The sequence below is a fragment of the Engraulis encrasicolus genome, chromosome 16 (genome assembly GCF_034702125.1).
Source record: "Engraulis encrasicolus isolate BLACKSEA-1 chromosome 16, IST_EnEncr_1.0, whole genome shotgun sequence".
NCBI classification, from domain to species: Eukaryota; Metazoa; Chordata; class Actinopteri; order Clupeiformes; family Engraulidae; genus Engraulis; species Engraulis encrasicolus.
The window spans coordinates 13,970,284-13,993,799 of record NC_085872.1 but is presented as its reverse complement, the minus strand read 5'-3'; the positions used below and the strand labels follow the sequence as shown (position 1 = coordinate 13,993,799).

The window sequence follows — 23,516 nt, the reverse complement described above, 5'->3', positions numbered from 1 at the left end:
CTGACGGGGGCTCCGTCTGAAACCGAGACAGGTCAGGATGAACTCATCACAGGTCTAAAACGAATACACTTTATTATTGAAACTAGGGGTCGACCGATACAGGTTTTTTAATGACCGATGCGATACCGATATTTTTTCCATCACCCTCGGCCGATACCCGATTTCCGATACCCGATACGCCGATGCCGATATTGTTAAAAAGTGTTAAAAATGACAAAAATCAGTACTGTATCTTTTTTTTTTTTTTTAAATCCTATCCCATCACCTTTTCATCACACCATAACATGAATAACAGGAAAATAACTGTTATGTAGGCCTATAAAGCACACTGAGCACTGAGCTTTTTCATTATAGCCTCCTAAAAAGTACATAAGGCATTAAAAATCCAAAGGACTGTGGCTTGACAGTAATAGCATAGAGCTTGCCTGTAAATTTGAAAAATGTTGGGGATGACCCCAAGATTATTATGGGTTTAGATAATGCCTATTTTTTCACCTGTATAGGTGTACTTGATTTATGGCCTTTCACAAAACAAATCAAATCAACTAACAAACAAAAGCCCAGAATAACAAACCAAAGAAATGCAAACAAAACACATAGACAAGTAAAACCATGTTCTTATTTTCATATTATAAAATACATTGCAAATAATCCCACCAGTAAAAACACCCCTGTTCAAAATGGTTTGGTCCGCCAAACGGCGGACACCCCTCTATTTTACACAGATGGGAACATTCACTTGTTGCTGAACAAGGAAGTGGAAACATGCCGGTGACCTGGGGCCTCATGTACAAAGAAGTGCGTGGATTTCCTACCAAGAAAGTGCGGGCGCGAAAATCTTGAAAGTTACTTACGGACAAAAATATCCGGATGTATCAATAAGTGCGTAACCAGATTTCGCCGCGAAATCTTGCGCACATGCACGAGCACAAGCGAGCCCAAGTCTCCGCCTTGCCTCCTCCCTTAAATATTCTATATGAATATTCTAATTAGTATGAACAGACCCATGCATGTGCATTCATTGGTTGAAAGAACTGGAAAGGGAACGCGGGAAGGGGAACGCGGGAAATCATGATGCGAGGTGAAGGCGCTGTTTCGGAGGTAGCCAATTTAAAAGGAAAAAAGGCTGCGCGCAATAGCCTAACAAAATGACTTTGGCGTGTATAAAATCAGGCATTGGTAATACTTAATGTGATGACTGCAGAAAAAACTGTCATGTTATAGGCCTACTGCAGTACAATGCAGGTTTCCCAACAATTGATATTTAGAAAGGCATTAGGCCTACATCAAAACACATTGCGATGAGACAGTCGCCAAGGCTTCCGATAAATAAACATTTATGTCGGTTATAACTCTGAAAGATGACACATGTACACATAGGCAGTGATGGGCAGTAGCTTCGCTACAAGCTACAAGCTACTAGTTTAACTACATTCCCCAGTAGCTTGGTCGTAGCGTCACTACTTTATGTATCGAGTAACTTCCCTGTAGTTAAGCTATCTTTTATCTCAAGTAGCGACGTAGCTTCCACAAAAGCTACATTTTGTTGCTTGAAGAAAAAACGCCAGGGAGTGCCCCACACTGTCCCTCAAAAACATATCCATGTCCCCCCTTGGACTTGGGGTCGCCCTAGGCCTGTGTCCTATAATGATATTTAAAACACACTGAATGTATAATAAATATCAATTAAGTGTAATGAGATCAATAAAGTTTTGTTTAATGAAGGTAGGCCTATCTGTTATTTTAAATCAAGCTGACAATATGTCGGGAAAATGTAGCTTCTGGTGTAGTGAACTACATTTCCACATTTTTGAAGCTTAGCTCACTACATTTCTGATGGTGGTAGCTTTAGTGTAGTGAAGCTTATTTTATGGTTGAGTAGCTGATAGCTTAGCTCACTACATTTTACAAGTAGCTTGCCCAACACTGCACATAGGCTACGCCACATGTATGAATAACTTGCAGCCAACTCAGTTAGCCTATAAAAATCACCTGTCAATTGATGGACTAATTTTACAGTAGCCTTATTAAAAGAAAAAGACAAGCACTGCGGCGAGGACGTTCCCAACAAATGCGAGAAGACGCATCGCAGATCCAGAAAATAGGCTATTCAATGTTTAATAGTTGCCAAATAATGCTGTTGATGGGCATCCAATTTCGTTGTAATTCCAGGATAGTTTCATGAGTTCGCTTCATTTTAACCAGTTGTCTCAACAATAATATGGTTGAGGTGGTTTTCTTCATCTTCTTTTCTTAAATCACGTGCTTCAACATTAAAATCCACGTTTAACTGGCTGCATCTCTGCAATATTTCCGACCGCGTACAGCCCATGTAGTTGTGCTGCATGCCTCTGTGTGCCGCCAAAAAGACGCAATGCACCACTTACGGCAACTTCCACGCTTACGGAAACTTCCACAGCAGCCCTGAACTTCGCGTGGAGATCCGCAGTTTTCCACGTCTAGTCTGTTTTAGTACATCTGACCGTGGCCGTGGAAAACAACTTAAGTAACTTTTTTGTCCGTAAGTGAGCTTCGTACATGAGGCCCCTGGTCAGTGAAATGTTACAGAACTGTTTTACACAGTATTTCTAACCAAATAAACTTCTATGAATTGAAATAGCCAGTTTGCAAGTGATGTTTGTTTCTCATTGAAGATCGCTAAACAGATGGAAGTTGATAAATGAATGACGCTACGAAATGCGCGTTTTGAATCGCGGTGGAAATGTACACTGAAACATGCTGGAAGGCACTCGTTACAACGCTACACTAGGTAAGGGTTACTGGGGGTGATAAATGACCGAACAATGAACCAGGGAAATAAAAACAGTAGGCTAGTTAACCAACGCTGGTTGGTTAAATGCTACAAAAATGGTTTACAATATTTTAATTTAGCCAGTTTGCAAGTGGTGTTTGCTACCTATTAGATGTCGCTAAAACAGATTGAAGTGATGTAGACCTCCTTGAAGTTGATGAATGAATGACGGTATGAAATGCGCATTTTGAAAGGATGTGGAAATTAGACACTGAACCATATGCCGGTAGACAGTTACAACGGTAGGTAAAATATGGCGAATGGTGGTGATTATTGACTGGACAATGAACCAGGGAATTAAAATCAGTACAGAAAATGGATGGAGCTGAAACATTCTCCCTTTAGGCCTATTACATGCACATGCCACGTCATTCAGTGTCCACATTAAAATAGGCTATTATGCGTCTGAAAGTCGAAAACTTTGTGGCAGCCTGCAAGGCTGTTTACTGTACTCAATGAGAGGAGGAGGGGTGACGCGGCAGCGTGCATTGCGGGTCTGCCAGCAACACAGAGCTGCCCGTCTGTAGTCAAAATCTCGGGGTGGGCGTATCGGCCAAAACCGCCTGCGTATCGGCCGATACCGATACACTTAATAAACGCAAATATCGGCCCGATATATCGGCCGGCCGATATATCGGTCGATCCTTAATTGAAACACGGTGGACCGTTCCTTTCAGGGACAGGCATTAGATAAGATGTTTACAGAATGTTTTTTTGTAAAATAAGAAAATCACAGGAAGAGTGAAGAGTAAAAAAAAGAATATATACTCACTGCCAAGTCGTACAACTCCTAAAAAGGACAGTGGAGATAAAATTCCTTTAAATTAATACACACGACAACAAATGTGCAGATAGCATTATATGTAACTACATGAAGCATTTATCACATTTTAAGTATGTAATCATCCCTTATTTCCTTTAAAGAGTCAAGACACAATGCATATACCAATTCACTTGACCAATAAGTAGCGCTAGGGACATGTGGGCAGTGGAGGGTTTCCACTCTCCAACATGTGTCTGATTACAGCCAGGCTTACCATGCTGTGGGCCAGGGTCACCTCGACCTCAGGCAGGTCAACCTTGGGCTGTTTGGGAGGTTTGACAACAGTGGGCATGATGGGATCGTGGAGGGATGTCTCCTCCTGCGTAGCTTCTTCTAGCACCTAAACAAAGTGGATAAGCATGTGAAACACCTTCATACTCAAGTTCACAGATGGTAAGTAACTGCTTTAACAGAGGAAATGCAAACCCCAACTCTGATGGAGTTTGTACACTTGGTAAACTGTGAATAAAATCCAAATTATAACATTTTCAAAACATACTGTATAATCTATCATTTGATGCATAATGGCGAAAGGACAACATATCAAAAATATTCATAGTAAAAAAGCGTCTGTTTTTGTTAGCTTAAATCAATGATACAGTAAGCCAGTGGCTTAAATTCTTGGGAGTGCCAGAGTAAGACTACAGAAAATATACTGGTATTTTTCATGAACCTCTGTAATGATTTTAATGACAGAAATATCTTGTATACACACAACCGTGGTAATTCAAATTGAATTCAATACTTCATGTAATAACTGAGTAATTATTCCCTCTGCATCTTTAATTCAGAGTGACTCAACCTCTCTATGATGGTATTATACCTGGACATTGGTTTTTTGCTGTCCATATAATTCGTCTTGAAATAATCAGCTCATTCTGATCTTTATTGCGTCTCATAGGTCCTATCAAATTTGAAATGAGCACATAAGTCCCCCAAAACAATATTTTTGATATCATCAAAGATCTGGAACTCCTATGCACAGCCAGGTTCCAGGTGCTGGTGAAGTGCAGTTATCAGTAATCCATAGTAAAAAAAAAAAAGAAGGATCACCGCACACTGGTGGACTTAGTTTTTGCTGTTTTTATTTAGGTGAACAACGCGTTTCGCATTGCGCTTCGTCAGATTCACTTTGACATTCGCATACCTCCCACAGGTGAAATAGGTGATTACCGGGTCACATGACCTCACCAGAATACCGTGACCGCAAACTGGTGGAGAAAGACATAGACAAAGCTGTAAAATTTGCTAATAGAAAGGTGAAACACAACATCAGTGCACTGGAAAGAAATGCCTTAAATGAATTGAAAGAAAATGCCAATATTGTTATCAAAAATGCGGACAAAGGGGGTGGCATAGTCGTACAGAATACCAAAGACTATGTAATTGAAGCAATGAGACAATTGGATGATTCTAATTTTTACCAACGGTTGCAACACAACCCAATGGAAAAGTTCAAGACTGAGAGAGACCGCATTTTGACTAATGCTTTAGAAAACAACTGGATAACGAAAAATCAATTTGAGTATCTGAAAAATGAAGATCCTGTGACACCAGTATTGTATTTGTTGCCTAAAATTCATAAACGATTGAACAACCCCCCAGGGAGACCTATTGTGGCAAGTAGAGACTCTCTAACTGAACATGCAAGCCAGTTTGTTGACCATTTTATTAAAGACATTGTGACATCCCTTCCATCCTACGTCGCTGACACCAGAGATGTTTTAAAACTTTTACGTGACGTTTGTATACCTGACAATGCAATTTTAGTGACATTTGATGTGGAAAGTCTCTATACCAACATCCCCCATGAGGGGGGGATAGAGGCCATGAACAGTTACTTAATGACTAGAAGTGATGCCCTACCTTGTGAATTGTTGCTCGAACTCACCAAATTCATTTTAAAGTCCAACTACTTTATGTTCAATAACAAATATTATTTACAAACCCAAGGAACAAGTATGGGGTCTCCCTTTGCACCGAATTATGCAAATTTGTACATGGGCTTATGGGAAGACAGATATATTTTTAACAACAACCCATATGCTAAAAATGTTTTACTATTTAAGAGATTTATTGATGACATTGTGACAATATTTGTGGGGTCTGAAGAAGAACTGATGAATTTTAATGACTACATAAATGGAACTTACCCCTCACTGAAATTTACCATGGAATATAATTCTGAGAAAATCAATTTTCTGGACTTACTCATATCAGTGAATGCTGAAAAAAGGTTGGAAACCTCTATCTACAGAAAGGACACAGATAGGAACACGATTTTACATGCATCAAGCTTCCACCCTGACCATACTATTAAAAATATTCCTTATGGACAGTTTGTCAGGCTCAGAAGAATATGCAGCAATGAAAACGACTTTGATACCAAAGCTAATGAAATGGCCCAACGTTTTCAACAAAGAGGGTATGACCCAACACTCATTGATGAGGCCATTGAAAAAGCCCATGGCAGAGACAGAATGTCACTACTTGATCCTAGACCCAAACATGGTAACGACAGAATTACATTTGTGACTGAATATTCCACGGCATCAAAACAAGTCAAAAACATTATCAAAAAACATTGGAATATTCTACAGTGTGATCCTAGCTTACAACACCTCTCATCATCACCACCAAGGTTCTGCTTTAAAAGAGGCCAGAACATAAGAGACATTGTGGTCAGCTCCACATACATGGAAACCCCTAAAACAACTTGGCTTGATAGAGGACTGAATGGCAATTTCAGATGCGGGAAATGCGCATGTTGCTCTCACACCTTTGACACCAAAGTTTTTAGTTATCCCCACTCTGGCAAAAAATACCATATAAAAGAATTTATCAATTGCCAGTGCACACATGTTGTGTACATGTTGAAGTGTCCATGTGGATTACTGTATGTAGGTCAAACAAAACGCAACCTAAAAATGAGAATTGCTGAGCACAAAGGGGCGATAAGAAATGGCAATATGGACTACGCCATAGCCAGACATTATAAAGCTATGAACCATGGATCAGCCTCTACTTTAAGATTCATTGGCCTTGAACGGGTACAACCTAGCCCACGAGGGGGCAACCTAATTAAACAGCTTTTACAGAGAGAGGCCTTCTGGATAAATGAACTTAACACTGTGGAACCACATGGCCTGAATGAACTACAAGATTTAAGTGTATTTTTGTGATTCTCTTGACTTTTCAATATAGGCCCCTACTGATGATGATTATGGATCTTGACTGTTTTGATGATCCTATAGATTGAGATTAAGGGATACAACATGAATTGTTAATGTATAGATTTTAATGTATATATGTACAGTATATATTTATTACACACTGCATCTTTGCACATTGGGTTTTGCACCATGCACTTTTACACAGAGGTTATTCAACATGACCCTAAATGAACTATTTGAAGCCCTTCTGATAAATGTTGTATATTTCTAAAATAATTGCTTGCCAGGCTAAATGGGAATTAATGTAACAAATGTATCCTCAAAGATAGTGGCTGTAGTGTTATGAAATGTGAATTTCTATTTATATTTATATTACTATTTTTATTGTGATCTGTCACGGTATTCTGGTGAGGTCATGTGACCCGGTAATCACCTATTTCACCTGTGGGAGGTATGCGAATGTCAAAGTGAACCTGACGAAGCGCAATGCGAAACGCGTTGTTCACCTAAATAAAAACAGCAAAAACTAAGTCCACCAGTGTGCGGTGATCCTTCTTTTTTTTCTTTTTTTTACTATGGATTACTGATAACTGCACTTCACCAGCACCTGGAACCTGGCTGTGCATAGGAGTTCCAGATCTTTGATGATATCAAAAATATTGTTTTGGGGGACTTATGTGCTCATTTCAAATTTGATAGGACCTATGAGACGCAATAAAGATCAGAATGAGCTGATTATTTCAAGACGAATTATATGGACAGCAAAAAAACAATGTCCAGGTATAATACCATCATAGAGAGGTTGAGTCACTCTGAATTAAAGATGCAGAGGGAATAATTACTCAGTTATTACATGAAGTATTGAATTCAATTTGAATTACCACGGTTGTGTGTATACAAGATATTTCTGTCATTAAAATCATTATAGAGGTTCATGAAAAATACCAGTATATTTTCTGTAGTCTTACTCTGGCACTCCCAAGAATTTAAGCCACTGGCTTACTGTATCATTGATTTAAGCTAATAAAAACAGACGCTTTGAAGATGACAACATTCTGCTATTATTCGCAATTAACCTACTGTCCAAACTTCAACGGAGTTAGGGTTTGTAGAATCCGCTGTGGAAACATAAAAAATTCTAGAAACGCGCTCCGAGAGTGCACGCACCTCTGCCCTCTGGTGGAGAGAAACAGTCACGCACCGCAAATGTAACAGCAAACGTACAGTGCGTACACACATGACCTCTTTGCCGGAGGCAACAAAGGTAGAAGCAGAAGCAATGTCCCTCACTCACCCATCCAGTGGCTTTGAACATCTTGAAGTCCAGCGGGTCCCCTGACAGCTCCCCGTTGATCTTGGTCAGGGAGTGGCAAGCCGCCATGCAGGACAGGAACGGGGAGTCCAGCTCACAGTCCGTCCCTGGGTCCTGCTCTGGTTGGGCAAATCTGCCAGTAATGGAGTCAGAAGCCGTTTTAGTTTAAAGGTGCACCGTGTAAGATGGTGGTGCAGGGTGGCCAGAGTAGGTATTGCAACTATGCAGCTAAGTGAAACTGTGCTGCCTATTGCCAAATTTGATATTTTCAGGAATATTTTCTGACTAATAAACCACAATTTGCTAGTATGACTAAAGCACAGTAAGTTTTGCAGCTAAAAATTTCTATTTCTGGAAATTCAAAATGGCGGATCATGGAGAAGATCCCCCTTTCATGTATGAAAAGTGCAGTTTTCTCAGTCATAATGAATACTTAGAATTTGATGGTGGTGGTAAGTATTTGTTAAAAAGGTAACATTTGTGAAAGGGCAGCATGGATCCTGGAAAAGAACTACTAAAAATATTACACAGTGAACCTTTAAGGACTATCACAAGAACCATGAACTCAAACCAAGAATACCTACCTTCGGTTTTCAACTCGCTGGACAGCCCAAAGATCAAGTCCATCTTCAGTAAGTGTCCCCGTCTGTTTATAAGGGCAACATAATAATGTCAGCGCATTACATCCAAGCAGCAAAGAATTACTTAATCACAAATATAATCACTTGCAACTTATTTAAATGTTTAAATGAAATTGATACTGATGACAGATGGTATTGCTGTATGTTGCTATATAGTGATGATGGATGATATTGCTGATGTAAGAGCAACTATTTTAGAGCTACTGTTATAAGGGAGAGACACCTTGTCGAAACAGACGAGGTTGAGCTGTCCACACACATTGATCCTCTGGGGACTGATGCAGAAGATCCCCACACGCTTCAGCCGGCGCTGGGCATACACGATGCCCGCCGTCATGGCAGCAGGGAGAGCGGGGGGCACCGTGATCGTCACAATGTCCAGAGACTCAATGATGATGGTCCTCGCTGGCACCTGAGGAGTCAAAAGAGGGCATGCATGGCAGGTTTAGTGTAGCCTGATTATCATCGACTTTCAAATCTCTTCGAGACTTGGTCTGACCAAGAGCATAACAATTAACATTTCCCAAACGGCATGGTTGACCCGCCTCCCTTGGTTTGCTAATGGTTGTTTGCTTCCCGACAAAGTGGGAGGAGTTCCCGATTTTTCGGGAGCTCAGAAAGTACTTGCATTGCTCTTGACCTGACTAGTAGCAACGCTGAAGGTGTTGCGTCACTAGGAGGGCACGGACTTTAGTGTAACCTGGCATTTTTTTACATTAACAATAACTCACAGGAAGTGACATCCAGTAAAATTATGATAAGTAAAAAAGAAAAACATTACTTCATTTTTTGTTCAAACCTCATTACTATATGGCAATAACCCTAAGATTGAGCATAATAATATGTGCAATTAGGTATTCCCATGGCACACGGTATAGCTAAAGCTAAAACACTTACAGTATTTACTGAAGTTATCCCATGCAGGCTCGCCGATAATGGGGGACAAACTGGTGAGTTGCCCCGGGCCCAGGGAAATAGGCAGCCCAGAATTGGGTCCCCATTAAATTGTATTTATCGGGTTGGGGGCCCTTTCAAATGAATTTGTCCAGGGCCCAGCAAAAGCTGTCAGCGGCCCTGATCCCATGCCTTCATTATGCATGACACACAGGAGTCAGTCTTTGGCCTTAGTTATCTATGACCTTCAACCACCTGTGTAAGCAAGCTCTATGCAGATAAAAAATGCTGCCAGTGAAAGTCCAACTTCAACAGGGAGTATTATATGAGTGCATTCAAAATAGGTATACGCAACTCATGCAGCTAGTTGTGCTATTGTCATTCATTTTCTGAATTATCAGGTAGAGAAATTTACCACTAGTTTTTTTTTCCTATTGCATTTTCAAGTAGGTCTTACAAACAATTAGATTGTGCGTGTGTGAGTTTTTTTTCTTTTTCAAAGTGTTGGAGGGGGAGGTGCATGTGAATGTGTGCATGTGTCCATGCAACTGTGTCAGTGTGTTAGGATCAGGACACTGACAGGTTCAACTTCACATGCACCTATTCGAAACTAATACAGTAACATAATACACGTTAGGGCTGGGCGATATGGAAAGAAAAACAATATCACGATATGGATTACTTTATATCACGATAACGATATATATCACGATATAGCACAATTATATACGTTTTCAGTTATTCTCTTTATTTGCTCTTTATTTTTTCATGTCGCAAAATGGAAATGGATCTTTTTATTCTTATTTTTATAGTTACATTAACTTATAGTGTGTATTGTGACAACAAGAAATGTAATTAAATGATATTCAATTGTATAAAATTGATAAAATTACTATAGATGCACGATACACGATAGAAACGATATAGGAGAAAAGTCACGATATACACTTTTATATCACGATAACGATATATATCGTCATATTGCCCAGCCCTAATACACGTATGAATTCATATTGACATTTGAACTAAAACGAGGTTGAGGATTGAAGGAATTATCCCCAGGAAGGACATAGGCAATTTAGAACGGAAAACAATGATTGAATCCCAAACTTCATCCAGGCCGATTAAAATGGGCCACTCTTCAACGGGGGCCTCATGTAACGGAGGCTAACTAGCACAGAGTTGGCGTGGAACGTTGGTAAACCTCCCTCCGATAGCCTCATACAGTCTCGTGCCGTTGGGCCGAGAGACTAGTCTCTCGGCCCAGCGGTATCGTACTGTGTCTCCCATTGCCGAACCGTTGTAGTTGACGAGGTCGCACGTTCGATCCCCGAGGGGGGTGAACAGGTGCAAGATGACCTCCGTCACACTCACCTGGTTCATGATGCTGAGAACAATAGTGTAGATGAAGCCGATGGCCGCCACCCCCACCAGGCACAAGAGGAAGAGGTAGGCATCCCTGTACAGCTTGAAGTCAGTGGGTTTGGGGTAGAGGATGGAGCGGACCAGCTGCCCTTTCTCTGTGCAGAAGCCTGGGTGGTGAAACACAACAACTCGGTCATTACATTTTGGAACCCTACGTGTATATTACTTTTACAAATACAGGTTCATTTTAAAGATCAGCACGCACACACACACACACACTCGGGCACGCACACACACTCTCGCGCGAACACACACACACACACACACACACACACACACACACACACACACACACACACACACACACACACACACACACACACAAACTATCCTGAAGGAATAATATTTCAAAGAATCAAAACAACCCCCAATTTTAATTTTGGATTGCTGCTTAGCCTTTTGAGAAATGAACACATGGGCGAACACAAGTGGTAAATCATCAGCACTAACCGGAACGAACCACCAGGGCCTTGACCAGCTCTCCAGGGTAGAAGCGGGTCTGAATAACGTCGGTTCCACAGAACAGTGTGTGTCTTTTGTGCTGCTCAGTACCGTACAGCTCCTTGCCTTCCGCATCAGAGTTAGGCAAGCTTGTTTTGGTCACGGGCACACTTTCCCCTGAAGGAACAGGCACAAACATAATACATCTACAACAGGACTATTTTTCCTGTTTACCCGTTAAGACACGCCGTTATAAAAAAATGCTGTTACCAGAATGGCAATGACCAAGTCATAGTGCATTACTTAAGGCCCGATGTTATGTCGCAGCATTGCAGTACTATGGTAGTTATGGGCATGTGCAGTCATGGGTGAGCGGTTAGGGTGTCAGACTTACATCCCAGAGGTTGCCGGTTCGACTCCCGACCCGCCAGGTTGGTGGGGGGAGTAATCAACCAGTGCTCTCCCCCATCCTCCTCCATGACTGAGGTACCCTGAGGATGGTACCGTCCCACCGCACTGCTCCCCATGGGGCGCCACTGAGGGCTGCCCCCTTGCACGGGTGAGGCATACATGCAATTTCGTTGTGTGCAGTGTGCAGTGTTCACTTGTGTGCTGTGGAGTGCTGTGTCACAATGACAATGGGAGTTGGAGTTTCCCAATGGGCTTTCATTTTCTTTCAGTTAACTTTTCAATGACAATTACAGTGTGCCACTGGAGGTGCGGCGTACATTAAGGGGCTACTACCGTATTGTAGTACAGAGGGTCACTACAACAAATCTTGACATAAAACGTTGGAGAAAACACACAGACACAATGTCTACATGAACAACGTCATTGGTATGCAGCTTTATGATCACAGTGCTATTTATAAACATTATATTGTCTGTTTGTAGCAACACACTTTGCCACAGAACAGGGACTGTGCCTTAGGTACAAGGTTCAAAGCAGTCAGTGGAAGATATGACAAGAGTAGGGTGTGATGATCCTCTAGAGCAGTGATTCTCAAACTATGGGCCGCGGCCCACTAGAAAAAAAGTAATATTTGCTCACATGTTAATCATCACATGTTGTTAAGGTATCTTATGTCTTCTGTGCGTCCAGAATCGTGAGTACACTTTCTTATTTGGTGTTCTTATGTGTTATTGTCTACAATTAGGCAGGATTTATATTTATATATATATATACCGCAAATTATTTTGCGCGGGTTACCTGCGAGGTACAGTGTTACATTTTTTATCTGCCGTCGTGATATGGTGTATTTTCATGCTTATGGTGTTGATGTATGTGTAGAATGTATATTTGAAATCATTTTAAGTCGATTGTGGGGAAACATTGCCGTTTTGACTTGCTACAGTAGTAGGCTATATTTCCTCTTTAATGGAGCATAGTATTTAGCTCAGTGTATGTCAGGATAATGCATATTTCTCTGAGCTGTGAATGCTGGCTTGTTCCATGCTAATTTCATATTCAGCATTTAGTCATTTTCTCCTTAGTCATTTGTTTCCCCACACACAAATGCATAAAGATTATTTGTAATTACTGAATTATTATTTAATAAGACCCCCAAAAACCCTTTGAGCAAGTGCATTCTTACCAACACCCCTCATTGGCCACAACTTTCTGCAAAGAACTTATAATGTAATAATATATTGTGGTGAATAATATTATGTTATGGTAGGCTACATATATTATATTATATTATATTATATTATATTATATTATATTATATTATATTATATTATATTATATTATATTATATTATATTATATTATATTATATTATATTATAGCCTATTATATTATAGCCTATTATATTATAGCCTATTATATTATAGCCTATTATATTATATTATATTGGGCTATATGGTTTGGTGGGCCCCAGAATTTGTTCACATTTCAAAGGGCCTTGATGTTCTGAAGTTTGAGAATGGCTGCTCTAGAGACATCAAGGGCAATTTACTACCACTGCTCTGCAGAGCATTTCGCAATAGTATTCACCTACATCATCTAATGTGTTGGTTGTAATGCAATTAACCATTTGCAACTAAGTAGCTAGAAATAATGTTTTGAGAAACCCACTCATATGATATGTATGATATATGATATGTGGATTCTAAAACTCTGTTTACATGGACACGGAAGGCCATCACCAATGCGTTTTCAAAAATATCCTGCTTCGTGGAAACAGCTTCTGACTGAGTACAAATCTCCAGAGATTAAACTGATATGATGACAAAAGCAGAAGCTGTTTGGCAGTGCTACAGTACCTGTCAGCATGCTCTCATTCACTATACACGTGCCACTGATGAGGACGGCGTCGCAGGGCATGATGGTCCCATTGGACGGAATGACGATGACATCACCAGGAACCAAATCAGTGGACATGGCCTCCTCCACTTCTGTGACCGCAAAACAGAGAAATGCAGCAGATCCCAGATCAGGAGGGCTGAACAATCGGAAAGCAGAATATTACAATTGCTACGTTTACATGACGTTTTTAATTCCGAATGAATAATTCAGAATTAGATTATTAAGTTCCCTTTGATCTTTCATTTAATTCCGAATTGTGAAGTGTTTACATGACGTTTCCAAAGCAGCTTTATTAAGAATTAAAGGAAGTTAATTCGGAATTAAATGTCTCATCATGTAAACGTAGCCATTGACTGGCAAATCAAACAACAGCTACACTGTAGCATTGTTTTGTAGTCTTGCCGAGAATTTGCCCATTTCCCAAAAACATCTAGAAACAGAGTAAAAGACAGACCTATAAACCACATAGGCTAGCATCTCTCTCTCTCTCACAATGTTTTCGGACGGGCTCACCTTTGCTTTCTCGGCACACCGAAACACGAACTATGCTGTGGGCTGCCACCATGTCGTGTAGCATCACATATTGCTGTAATAATGCAAATATAAACAGCCACAATGGTAACAAAGACAAAGACATACATATTAATGTTCAAGGCCTGGATATGTTTTGCCCCTAAGGGATGACTACCAGTAGTACTCACCTTTTTAATAGTGTACAGGGAAATGGCTATGGATATGACCGACATGAAAACAATGGCAGCAGCATAGTAGTAGTACTGCTCAGCGCTCCACAAAATGACACTGAACAGCTGGAAGATGTAGAAGGGATTCAGCACCTGAGTAGCACAGTAGGAACAGAGTTACTGGTGGCCAAATGCTATGCAGGCCAATGTAGCCAACAGCCCCATCCTTAAATGACAATACACATAGTGGAAAGAGTAGAAGTCTGCAGTGCACACTGTAGCTGACATGCCTGATGAAGGCCCTGTTGGGTCGAAACGTTGTCTGACCAGAATAACTTTTCAAAGCCGAGCTACAGTGTGCAGACTTCAACTCTTTCCACTATCAGATATGCCTTTGTCCTGCATTTGGCTTCAGAGAGGTGGGATGGCCATACTCTTACTCTTATGAAGATTTTACGGACAATACACATACTCATGACAACGGTGCTCAAAAATAACTAATTAATTTGTTTTCTCCTGTAAACATAATGTGAGTAGACTGATTGGTTCACAATCACTATGAACACCATCAAGCACACATCAGACACAATTTTAAAATAGAGGAAGACAAAGACAGAGGGCAGTCTACATTAAACCTGTCATTTTGCTTAGGCCTATTTCAATAAAATTAGAATTCATTATGATTTTCTGGTAAAATGTCTTGATGAAGACACTTACATTCATATATTTCAACTCTTCAAGCATCAGAATGGTCATGAAACAAGTTGAAGACACAAATACAAAAAAATTCTACGTGAACTGCCAACGGTCTAGGGTCAGAAATGATCTTGTAGCTGGCTCAGTGGATACACTGTACACCTGTTGAACTGTTACTGTGCCTGACTCTGTACATGATTTTAGGTTAATAACATGTATTAATTAACTAACTAGGTGTGTCCATATCATTGTACTGTGAGCTGCTACAGCTCCTAACGTGCTGTGACCATCCTCAGTAATGACACACTGACCTCTTTAATTAGCAGCATAAATAAGGAAGGCACTCGGACAGCTATTTCATTTTCCCCAAAAAACAATCTCCTGTTGAAAAGGGCATATCGACAGACAGACAGGTAGGCAGACAGACAGAAGGGGACAGAGAGAGAGAGAGCAAGAGAGAGAGAGAGAAAGAGAGACAGAGAGAGAGAGAGAGAGAGAGAGAGAGAGAGAGAGAGAGAGAGAGAGAGAGAGAGAGAGAGAGAGAGAGAGAGAGAGAGAGAGATACACATAAACTGAATGAACAAAGGTTTTTAAATGCATGAAAAGCATGTTGACATGGCTTCATAAAATATATCTCGTGCTGGCAGAGATCATAACCTACAGCTCATCTCATAATGTTTGCATTCCATTACAGCGGGGAGCTGTTGTTCGAACATGCCTCTACTCTGCAGTAAAAAGCACATTCTCATGTAGAACCTGTGGATACTGGTTTGTCTTGTACGATTTCACAGGGCCCAGTGCTAGCACAATGTTTTGATTTGTACCCTATACCAAGCCCTTCACATCAAATATTTGATCTGGTTAACACATCAACTGGTGCAATTCCTCTAATGTAGTTGTCTTGAATGTTGGAAGCCTGATATTCTAATTGTCTCAGTTTGTAGATGTTGGAAACTGTACCATGCTAAACTAGAAAGAAACTGAATTTGCCTGCAAAGTGGTCATTGAAGAACCATCCATCCATCCATCCATCCATCCATCCATCCATCCATCCATCCAGGGCTCTAAATTAACACCAGCCAACTGGCCAAATTCTGGTGAAATTTGAGTTTGGCTGAAAAAAAAGTTAATTTAGAGCCCTGCGTTCATCCATCCATCCATCCATCCACATTGGTAATGGTGATGAAATGGTGCAAAGCTCTGGTACCTGTACTCCTGCTGTGGCCTACTGAGCCCTGAGCTACACTGGGACAGAAGAGACGAGCAGCTCAACCGCAGGTCCTCCATGCCACTGCCGAGGGAGACGGAGACACAATCACAAACATGGCTCATCTGTTACTGCACAGTCTTTTTTGCCGTGTTAATTCTCAACATCTTCTAGTTCTAGTGTTGAAAGCAAGCTGGTCCACTTTAAAGGAGACTGGGCCAAGGATGACTGGAGCACGCAGGATACTTTTTGCTGTTATTTATTGTGCACACCATGCTTGCACCACAATAAATAACAGCAAAAAGTATCCTGTGTGTTCCAGGCATCCTTAGCCCAGTCTCCTTTGAAGTGTATCAGCTTGCTTTCAACTGAATAAAGTCCCAGACTGTGAGCACCAAAAAGGCTAGAGCGCGAGTGACCTCCTGTCCTATCTTCTAGGGTGTGTTTGGTCCCAGAATACTCTCATAAGTGCTGAATTAACACTGCATTATTTACTGTTTGGGCATAATCACCTCTTGCATCTTAGGCATATTGGGTGAATTATGCAATTTCTATTCTAATTAATTATCAAAAAGAAACATTACTTTCCTGACAACTTAAAACAACTGGAGGATTTCACAATAATCACTGACATTACTACCTAATATTCCTACATAATAATTAAACTATGCCTTACTTCATTGCTTCAAAATTCTGAATTGTGTCGTTCCAGAAGTATTGCATGCTGTGGTGAATGAAGTAGGAAATCTGTAAAGGGTGAGAGATCAAAATGCAGAAGATTTCAACTCTGTTCTGTGCAAAATGTTTTCATTCATTATCATTATACTTAACAGCAGAGAAACCATCGGTCGACCACGTGCCAAAACAATAGTGAAAATGACTCATTACTTGCGTGACAGAGATACATTAACATTATTATACTTGTAGAAGTGTATCCATCTTGGAGCAACAAAAATGTGGCATTGAAAGCAGCTTCAAAAAGAGTGAATTAACACATACCTGCATGGTGGGAGGTTCTGTGCGTGAGATGTCAGGGCAGGGTTGTGTACCGTGTTCACTGGTTGGGGGAGTCGGGAGATCCACAGCATCAAAAGGACTGAGCCCTGGAGTCTGCATCACCTGCACCCGCACTTGAAACCATCGCCTGAACTCATCCTGTAAACACAGCAACACACTTTATGCTGTAACATCAGAAGAGACAAGCACATTGTAGCAATTACTGTAATGTAGATCTGAGGGGTAACAAAAGAATCACATCCGACTGCTACTGATAACAAACCACTGATTATTTACATTGCATTACAAATACAATACACTCCACACAACCAAGCAAGAAATATTCTTCTTGTTTCACAGGTCTGTTTTTGCAGTGAACTGAGAACAAGCTCCACCAGTATGCCCGTGCCGGACCTGTGAACATGCTATAGTTTCTACTCTGAGCACTACCATGGATGGATTAAATTGAAGGGAGATGAGGTACAAAAGGCTTCAACCACACCAACACACAGAAAGGTACATCAGATATATCTCTGCTGAGAGTCGTAGCCTCTTACTGCAGCAGGGGTCGCCGGCGACCCTATTCACTTGCTGAAAATGCTTAACTACATCATAACAACATTGCTAGACATTACAGAGAGCCATAGTACTGCGCTAGGACCCAGCACATAGTTTACTCAAACTGGAAAAGAGCCAGGCCTCAACTGAGAAATGCCAAATAACTCATACTTAGTTTTACCCAAATGAAATAAAACACTATCAGTTCAATATCTGGCTTAAATACTTGGGTTATTTTCCAAAGGAAGACAGCGCAATAAGTGTTCGATTTTAATCTCAAAAAAGGACAGGACCACTCAGATACATCTTTAAGACTAGTAACTATACTTATATCACATAATTAAATCACATAATATGTGTATTCATAATTACATTTAAAAAAACAATGAAATAAGTAACAATACCAATTAAATCACATAGTATGTGTGTGTGCATATGGTGAATGTAAATATGTCAGCACTCTAATGGGTAGGTAAGGGTGAGAAGGTGAGTTTTGAGCTTTGCTCAAAAGGTGGAACGTGAGGTACATTGACAGAATTCAAATGGGAGAGTGTTCTGAATATTGTGGCCCACCACACTAAATGTCTCGTCACCCATGGAGTGGAGATATGTGTGGAGGGGGCGGCAAGGAGGAGGAGGAGTGTAGGCCGTGGGTGGATTGTAAACAAAAAGCCATATTCGTTGTGATCGGAGCCTTATGTGGAAATCAAAAGATAGTGGAGAATCGATGATGCCGCCTAGGTTTTTTACTTAAGAGGAAGTGGTCGTAAACCGAAGAAAGTGCAGTGCCTTTGATGCCCAAGAGCGTTGTGGCAGACTCTGTGAAAGGCAGCCATTAGGTCCAGCAGCAAGAGGATACTAACATGGCCTGCACCATCTGCAATGAGCTGGTTACAAACTGTTCAGCCTCCTGCCCTCTGGAAAGAGGTGCAGGCGCCTCCGTTCCCGTACCACCAGGCTGGCGAGCAGCACAATGCACCAAGCGATCAAGATACTGAACACTCAACCCACAGTCCCTCCACTGTCAGCCTCCAGCCAGCAAGGCCACTGACAACCCCCCCCCTCATCCCCCACCACCATATCTGCGACTGAACATTCCACCTGCACTACTATATTTGTGACTGAACTTTCAACCTGCACTAACTCAAAACATGCGCACACACACACACACACACAACACACACACACACACACACACACACACACACACACACACACACACACACACACACACACACACACACACACACACACACTGCTGCTGTACTTGACAGACCTTTTTAATATTTATTTTTCTTCAAAATGCTACTATTACTATGTCAGAACGCTATAAAGGACTTTTTAGGAAAAGCACAAAAGCACAACAATTACCTCTTAATGTATGTCCTCTACAAGTCTTCTGTTGTCCAGTCTTGCACTTTAAATGTCTGTATGAGCACTGTCTATGTCCATACTGTCTTAAGTCCATGTATAAGTACTGTCTATGTCTATACTGTCTATGTCCTTACCTAGATTAGTCTATGTCTGTATGGGAAAGCAAGAAATGTAATTTCAAATTCTTTGAATGACCAGTGCATGTAAAGAAATTGACAATAAAACCTACTTGACTTGACTTGACTTGACTATTAATGGCCTTGCTCAAAGGCTGTTTCAGTGCTGAGTTAGGCCCTGTAGTCTGACAGAAATTCCTCTCTGGAACGCAAAATGTCAGGTGGTGTTGGAGCTGAGGGGTCACTGTGAGAATTACAATGATTTGCACTTGGTTTGTTTTTGTAACATTCTGTAACATTTTGTAAGCTTTTATCCAAGCTTAAGCGATTTTTTTAAATCTTTTAGAAAATTTGATAAGGTCATCCATTCGTTTGTTTCCTCCCACTTGGACTACTGCAATGCCCTGTATGCTGGCATAAGTCCCTCCTGCCCTCACGTTAGGCCACGGCAGGGCCATGTATTTATTTTTAATCCTGTCTGTTGTTTTTAAAGCGCTTGATCAATAAACTTTGACTAGACTTGACTTGATGTGGATTACATTCAAGTAAACGTCCCGACATCCGACCTCAATCAACCATCAAAGTCAAATGTTTTATACTTCAACATACATGTGTGAGTGGGGTGTGGTAAGTGTGTGTAGTGTACCGTGGATCTGAGCAGCAGTATCTGTGCGTCCTTGAGAGAGCAGGGTGTGCAGGTGCTCCGCACGCCCCACTCAGGCAGCCAGTAGAGCAGCAGGAGCAGCAGCCCCCCGCTGCACAGTGCTCCGACCCCCACCAGCACCATCCGCCAGCGGCTCCGGCTGTAGCCCCACACCTCCTGCAGCACACACACACACACCACAACACAACGCGGCACCGCTCGTTACCATAGTGATGACACAGGATGCACCTGCCTGAGAGTTGTTTATCTTTTTCACATTTGTTCTGGAACATATGGTTAATGTACATGTGTCATGATGTACAAAGGATACTACATACATATTGAAGACGCAAGATGGAATTTACTCCGTTCTATGGTAGCTACAAAGGGGATTTTGCTGTGAAGATACAAAACTAAGAAATCTCATTTAGGCACGATATTATCTGTAAATCATAAATAATCATGTAGCCAGACAGCAGGGTCACAGTCAAGCTGTGTGTATGTGTGTAGTGTGTGTTTGATGTCTGCTCAGGTGTGTGTGTGTGTGTGTGTGTGTGTGTGTGTGTGTGTGTGTGTGTGTGTGTGTGTGTGTGTGTGTGTGTGTGTGTGTGTGTGTGTGTGTGTGTGTGTGTGTGTGTGTGTGTGTGCGGGCTATGATGGGCTTCAACAGAACACCCGGTGTCCAGTAAGGACGTATCTATGGAGACTAGTCTCTTGGCCCAGCGGTATCGTACTGTGTCTCCCATTGCCGGACCGTTGTAGTTGACGAGGATGCAGGTTCGATCCCCGAGGGGGGTGAACAGGTGCAAGATGAGCTTCGTCACAGTTGTCAGTGAAGGAAAATTGGACACAGAGTTCTGTAATAATGCTCTATCCACTAGGAGAGATGGTGTATTAAATAAACTGTTTGACACGAATATCACAATGTCAGTCTGTTCTTCATTTTTTTTTAAATTGGGGGGAGAATGGCTGGAAATTCAAAAGAGTTCCATACAAATGCAGGTCCTCCGTCATATTTGCTGTGGAGTCAAATGACAGCAGTCACTGCTCTGCACACTCACCATTTCATCATCTGAGCCCCTGTTGATTATTTTCATGCAGTCTGTCTCCATCTTGACAGGCAGGCACTGCAGCCTTCCTGAAAAGGGAAAACATGTTAGTGGCACATTATGTCCTCATGGGCTGATTTAGGCTGAAGAGATTTTTAAAAGTATCACCAATTAAAAGGTTTCAATATTGCCTGATTATCACTGTCTAAAGGTGGTAACAGCAGGTAATGGCATATGTCACCATTACTTTCCACTTAACACTCTAATGACACAAATATAAGATATAAATGCTTCTGTATTATACTACAGGTCAACATATGGAATGAAAATATCACAGACGGTTCACTGGCACTATCATAGCAAGGCAGTCTGAGAGCATAGCCTAAACAACTTTGAAACATTCTGCTATTCTATTCACTTTGCATTTTTCGTAAATGCTGTGTAACTAGTCTTGTTGCTAGGACACGTCTGTGCACCTCACTGTGCACCTCACTTCCAAAAGAAAAGAAGAAATGGTGTTGTTGAGAGGCATCTTCATTCACTTTCTAAAGAAAACAAAACTAGTTCTCTCTACTTAATTTAAGGTAAACAATTTGTTCAGTTTGATATCAAAAACAACAGATTTAAAAGTTTAACTCCAATCACACAGATGCACCATAATATTTAGAGTAGGCTACTGACAGACCTGTAGTAGCCTATTAGATTTGGCTTCTAAACTCCTTGAAAGTTCCTTATTTTAATCAAGTTTTTTTAATGCAAGCAGTGGCTGTGACCTGATTACAGAAGCAGTGTTTTGGCATAGACTGCTACTTAAAACTTCCAGTTGGTCACATGGCAGGCAGAGGGTATTTCTCATGGATGGTAGGCTGTGGCATAGATTTACACGTTATTCCATCAAAGTGGTAAAGTGAAATGGCGAAGAGGTCTTGCTTCCCCTAGTCCTCATGGTTATATTAAAACAGTTCAGATCAACAGTTTACAGACCAACGCATACAAACATGTTTGTAGCTTAGGGAAAGGTGTTAGTACCAATCAGACGTGTCTGTCTGATTTTAATGCCGAGAGAATTCCGCATTCTCCAGTCACTTTTGATCAGGTGAAACGGTCCCTTACCTCCGGCTCTCAGACTGGAGAGACGCTGCAAAATCATAATATAGTCACTGTACTTGGATTCTCTGCATAATAAGCCCAGTGTCTAATAGCCTACAACCTGCTAAGCGAAATGATTGACGCAGACAAACACATACAGTACTGTATTAGAACTACACTAATACAATTACTCCACTTTTCTCTCTACTACGCAACAGGAGAGCTTTCGCGCAATGTCGATACAGTGCGGGCGCGGATCATGCAGCTCAATTAATCATTTATCAGCTGTCATTAGGCAGGGCTACTAAAACTGGGTTGATCAGGTACAGTGGGGATGGGTTTCATCATATAGGTTAAACCAAACTTCAAACACGTAATGGTAGGTGTACGTTTGAAACCCGGCTGAAGTTTAGCTGAATAGGCAATGTAGCCTAATCCAGCCCTAAATGCAAATTAAAAAGTAGTCTAATCAACTTTGATGACAAGACGTAAAACGTTCATAAAGGACAAATATCACGTCATCTATTCAACTACTACAGGAAACACTGGCACCGATGAAGAAGTGAAAAAACGTGGGAGTCATCCTGGTCAACGACGCGCAACGTTTCACGTGGAACAAGAGGAATGCCTTTAAATTGATCACGTTGTTAAGGTGGACAAACTTGCCTTTTCCATCAATCAAATAAGACAAAAACTTACCAGTATACCCAGCCTCCGAAACGGATGGACTACATAGTTCTATGCCGTTGTAATACTCATACAACCTTGTTACCACACTTGGGAGAACCTGAAGCAGAGGTGACACTGCAACACATAGTGATAAATGTGATTGAGGTTGTCTTGTTGGGATAGACTTCGGGCGGGTGGTCCAGCAATTCAAAGAGGAAGTTAAAAACAGGATATGAGGTCATTTGAAAACCAAATCCCGCTAAATTCGGTAGGATGTGGGGCTCGCTGACTGTGGACCAGTGATGAGGAGTTTGGATAATAATCGGTTGCATTATTAACCTGCTCCATGTGTGCCACATACGGGAGTTATGGATTTTTGACAGGACATGATGCACTTTACCAATCGGAAGAGGACTGATATGATTCGAAGTAATTACTGTTGTATTCATCCTGTGACTTGGGAAAGTTACCTTTTGTAGAACATTTATGATCAGAACTAATTCGATTAATTAATTTTGATTTCCTAATTTAGGCCTAAACAATAGCGCGCGCGCGTAATGTGTATACTACATTCTAATTAGGGCCAAGCAGCGAAACTGGTGAAGG

General features: G+C 41.2%; 1 protein-coding gene across 1 annotated transcript in view; it reads right to left on the bottom strand.

Annotated features, from left to right (window-relative positions):
* The window catches only part of LOC134465199 (polyamine-transporting ATPase 13A3-like), a 36,682-nt gene extending 13,423 nt beyond the window's left edge, over positions 1-23,259 (bottom strand). The window contains exons 1-17 of the mRNA XM_063218737.1: positions 22,941-23,259; positions 21,165-21,241; positions 20,107-20,280; positions 17,416-17,571; positions 17,093-17,163; positions 16,417-16,500; positions 15,521-15,590; positions 14,532-14,666; positions 14,344-14,416; positions 13,788-13,919; positions 11,531-11,698; positions 11,030-11,187; positions 8,985-9,173; positions 8,705-8,766; positions 8,103-8,253; positions 3,850-3,975; positions 3,585-3,602 (exon numbers count right to left, since the gene is read on the bottom strand). Coding sequence (XP_063074807.1) covers positions 3,585-3,602; positions 3,850-3,975; positions 8,103-8,253; positions 8,705-8,766; positions 8,985-9,173; positions 11,030-11,187; positions 11,531-11,698; positions 13,788-13,919; positions 14,344-14,416; positions 14,532-14,666; positions 15,521-15,590; positions 16,417-16,500; positions 17,093-17,163; positions 17,416-17,571; positions 20,107-20,280; positions 21,165-21,215 — 1,818 coding nt within the window. The 5' untranslated portion in view covers positions 21,216-21,241; positions 22,941-23,259. The remainder of the gene's footprint in view (positions 1-3,584; positions 3,603-3,849; positions 3,976-8,102; positions 8,254-8,704; positions 8,767-8,984; positions 9,174-11,029; positions 11,188-11,530; positions 11,699-13,787; positions 13,920-14,343; positions 14,417-14,531; positions 14,667-15,520; positions 15,591-16,416; positions 16,501-17,092; positions 17,164-17,415; positions 17,572-20,106; positions 20,281-21,164; positions 21,242-22,940) is intronic.
* Positions 23,260-23,516: the final 257 nt, after the last annotated feature.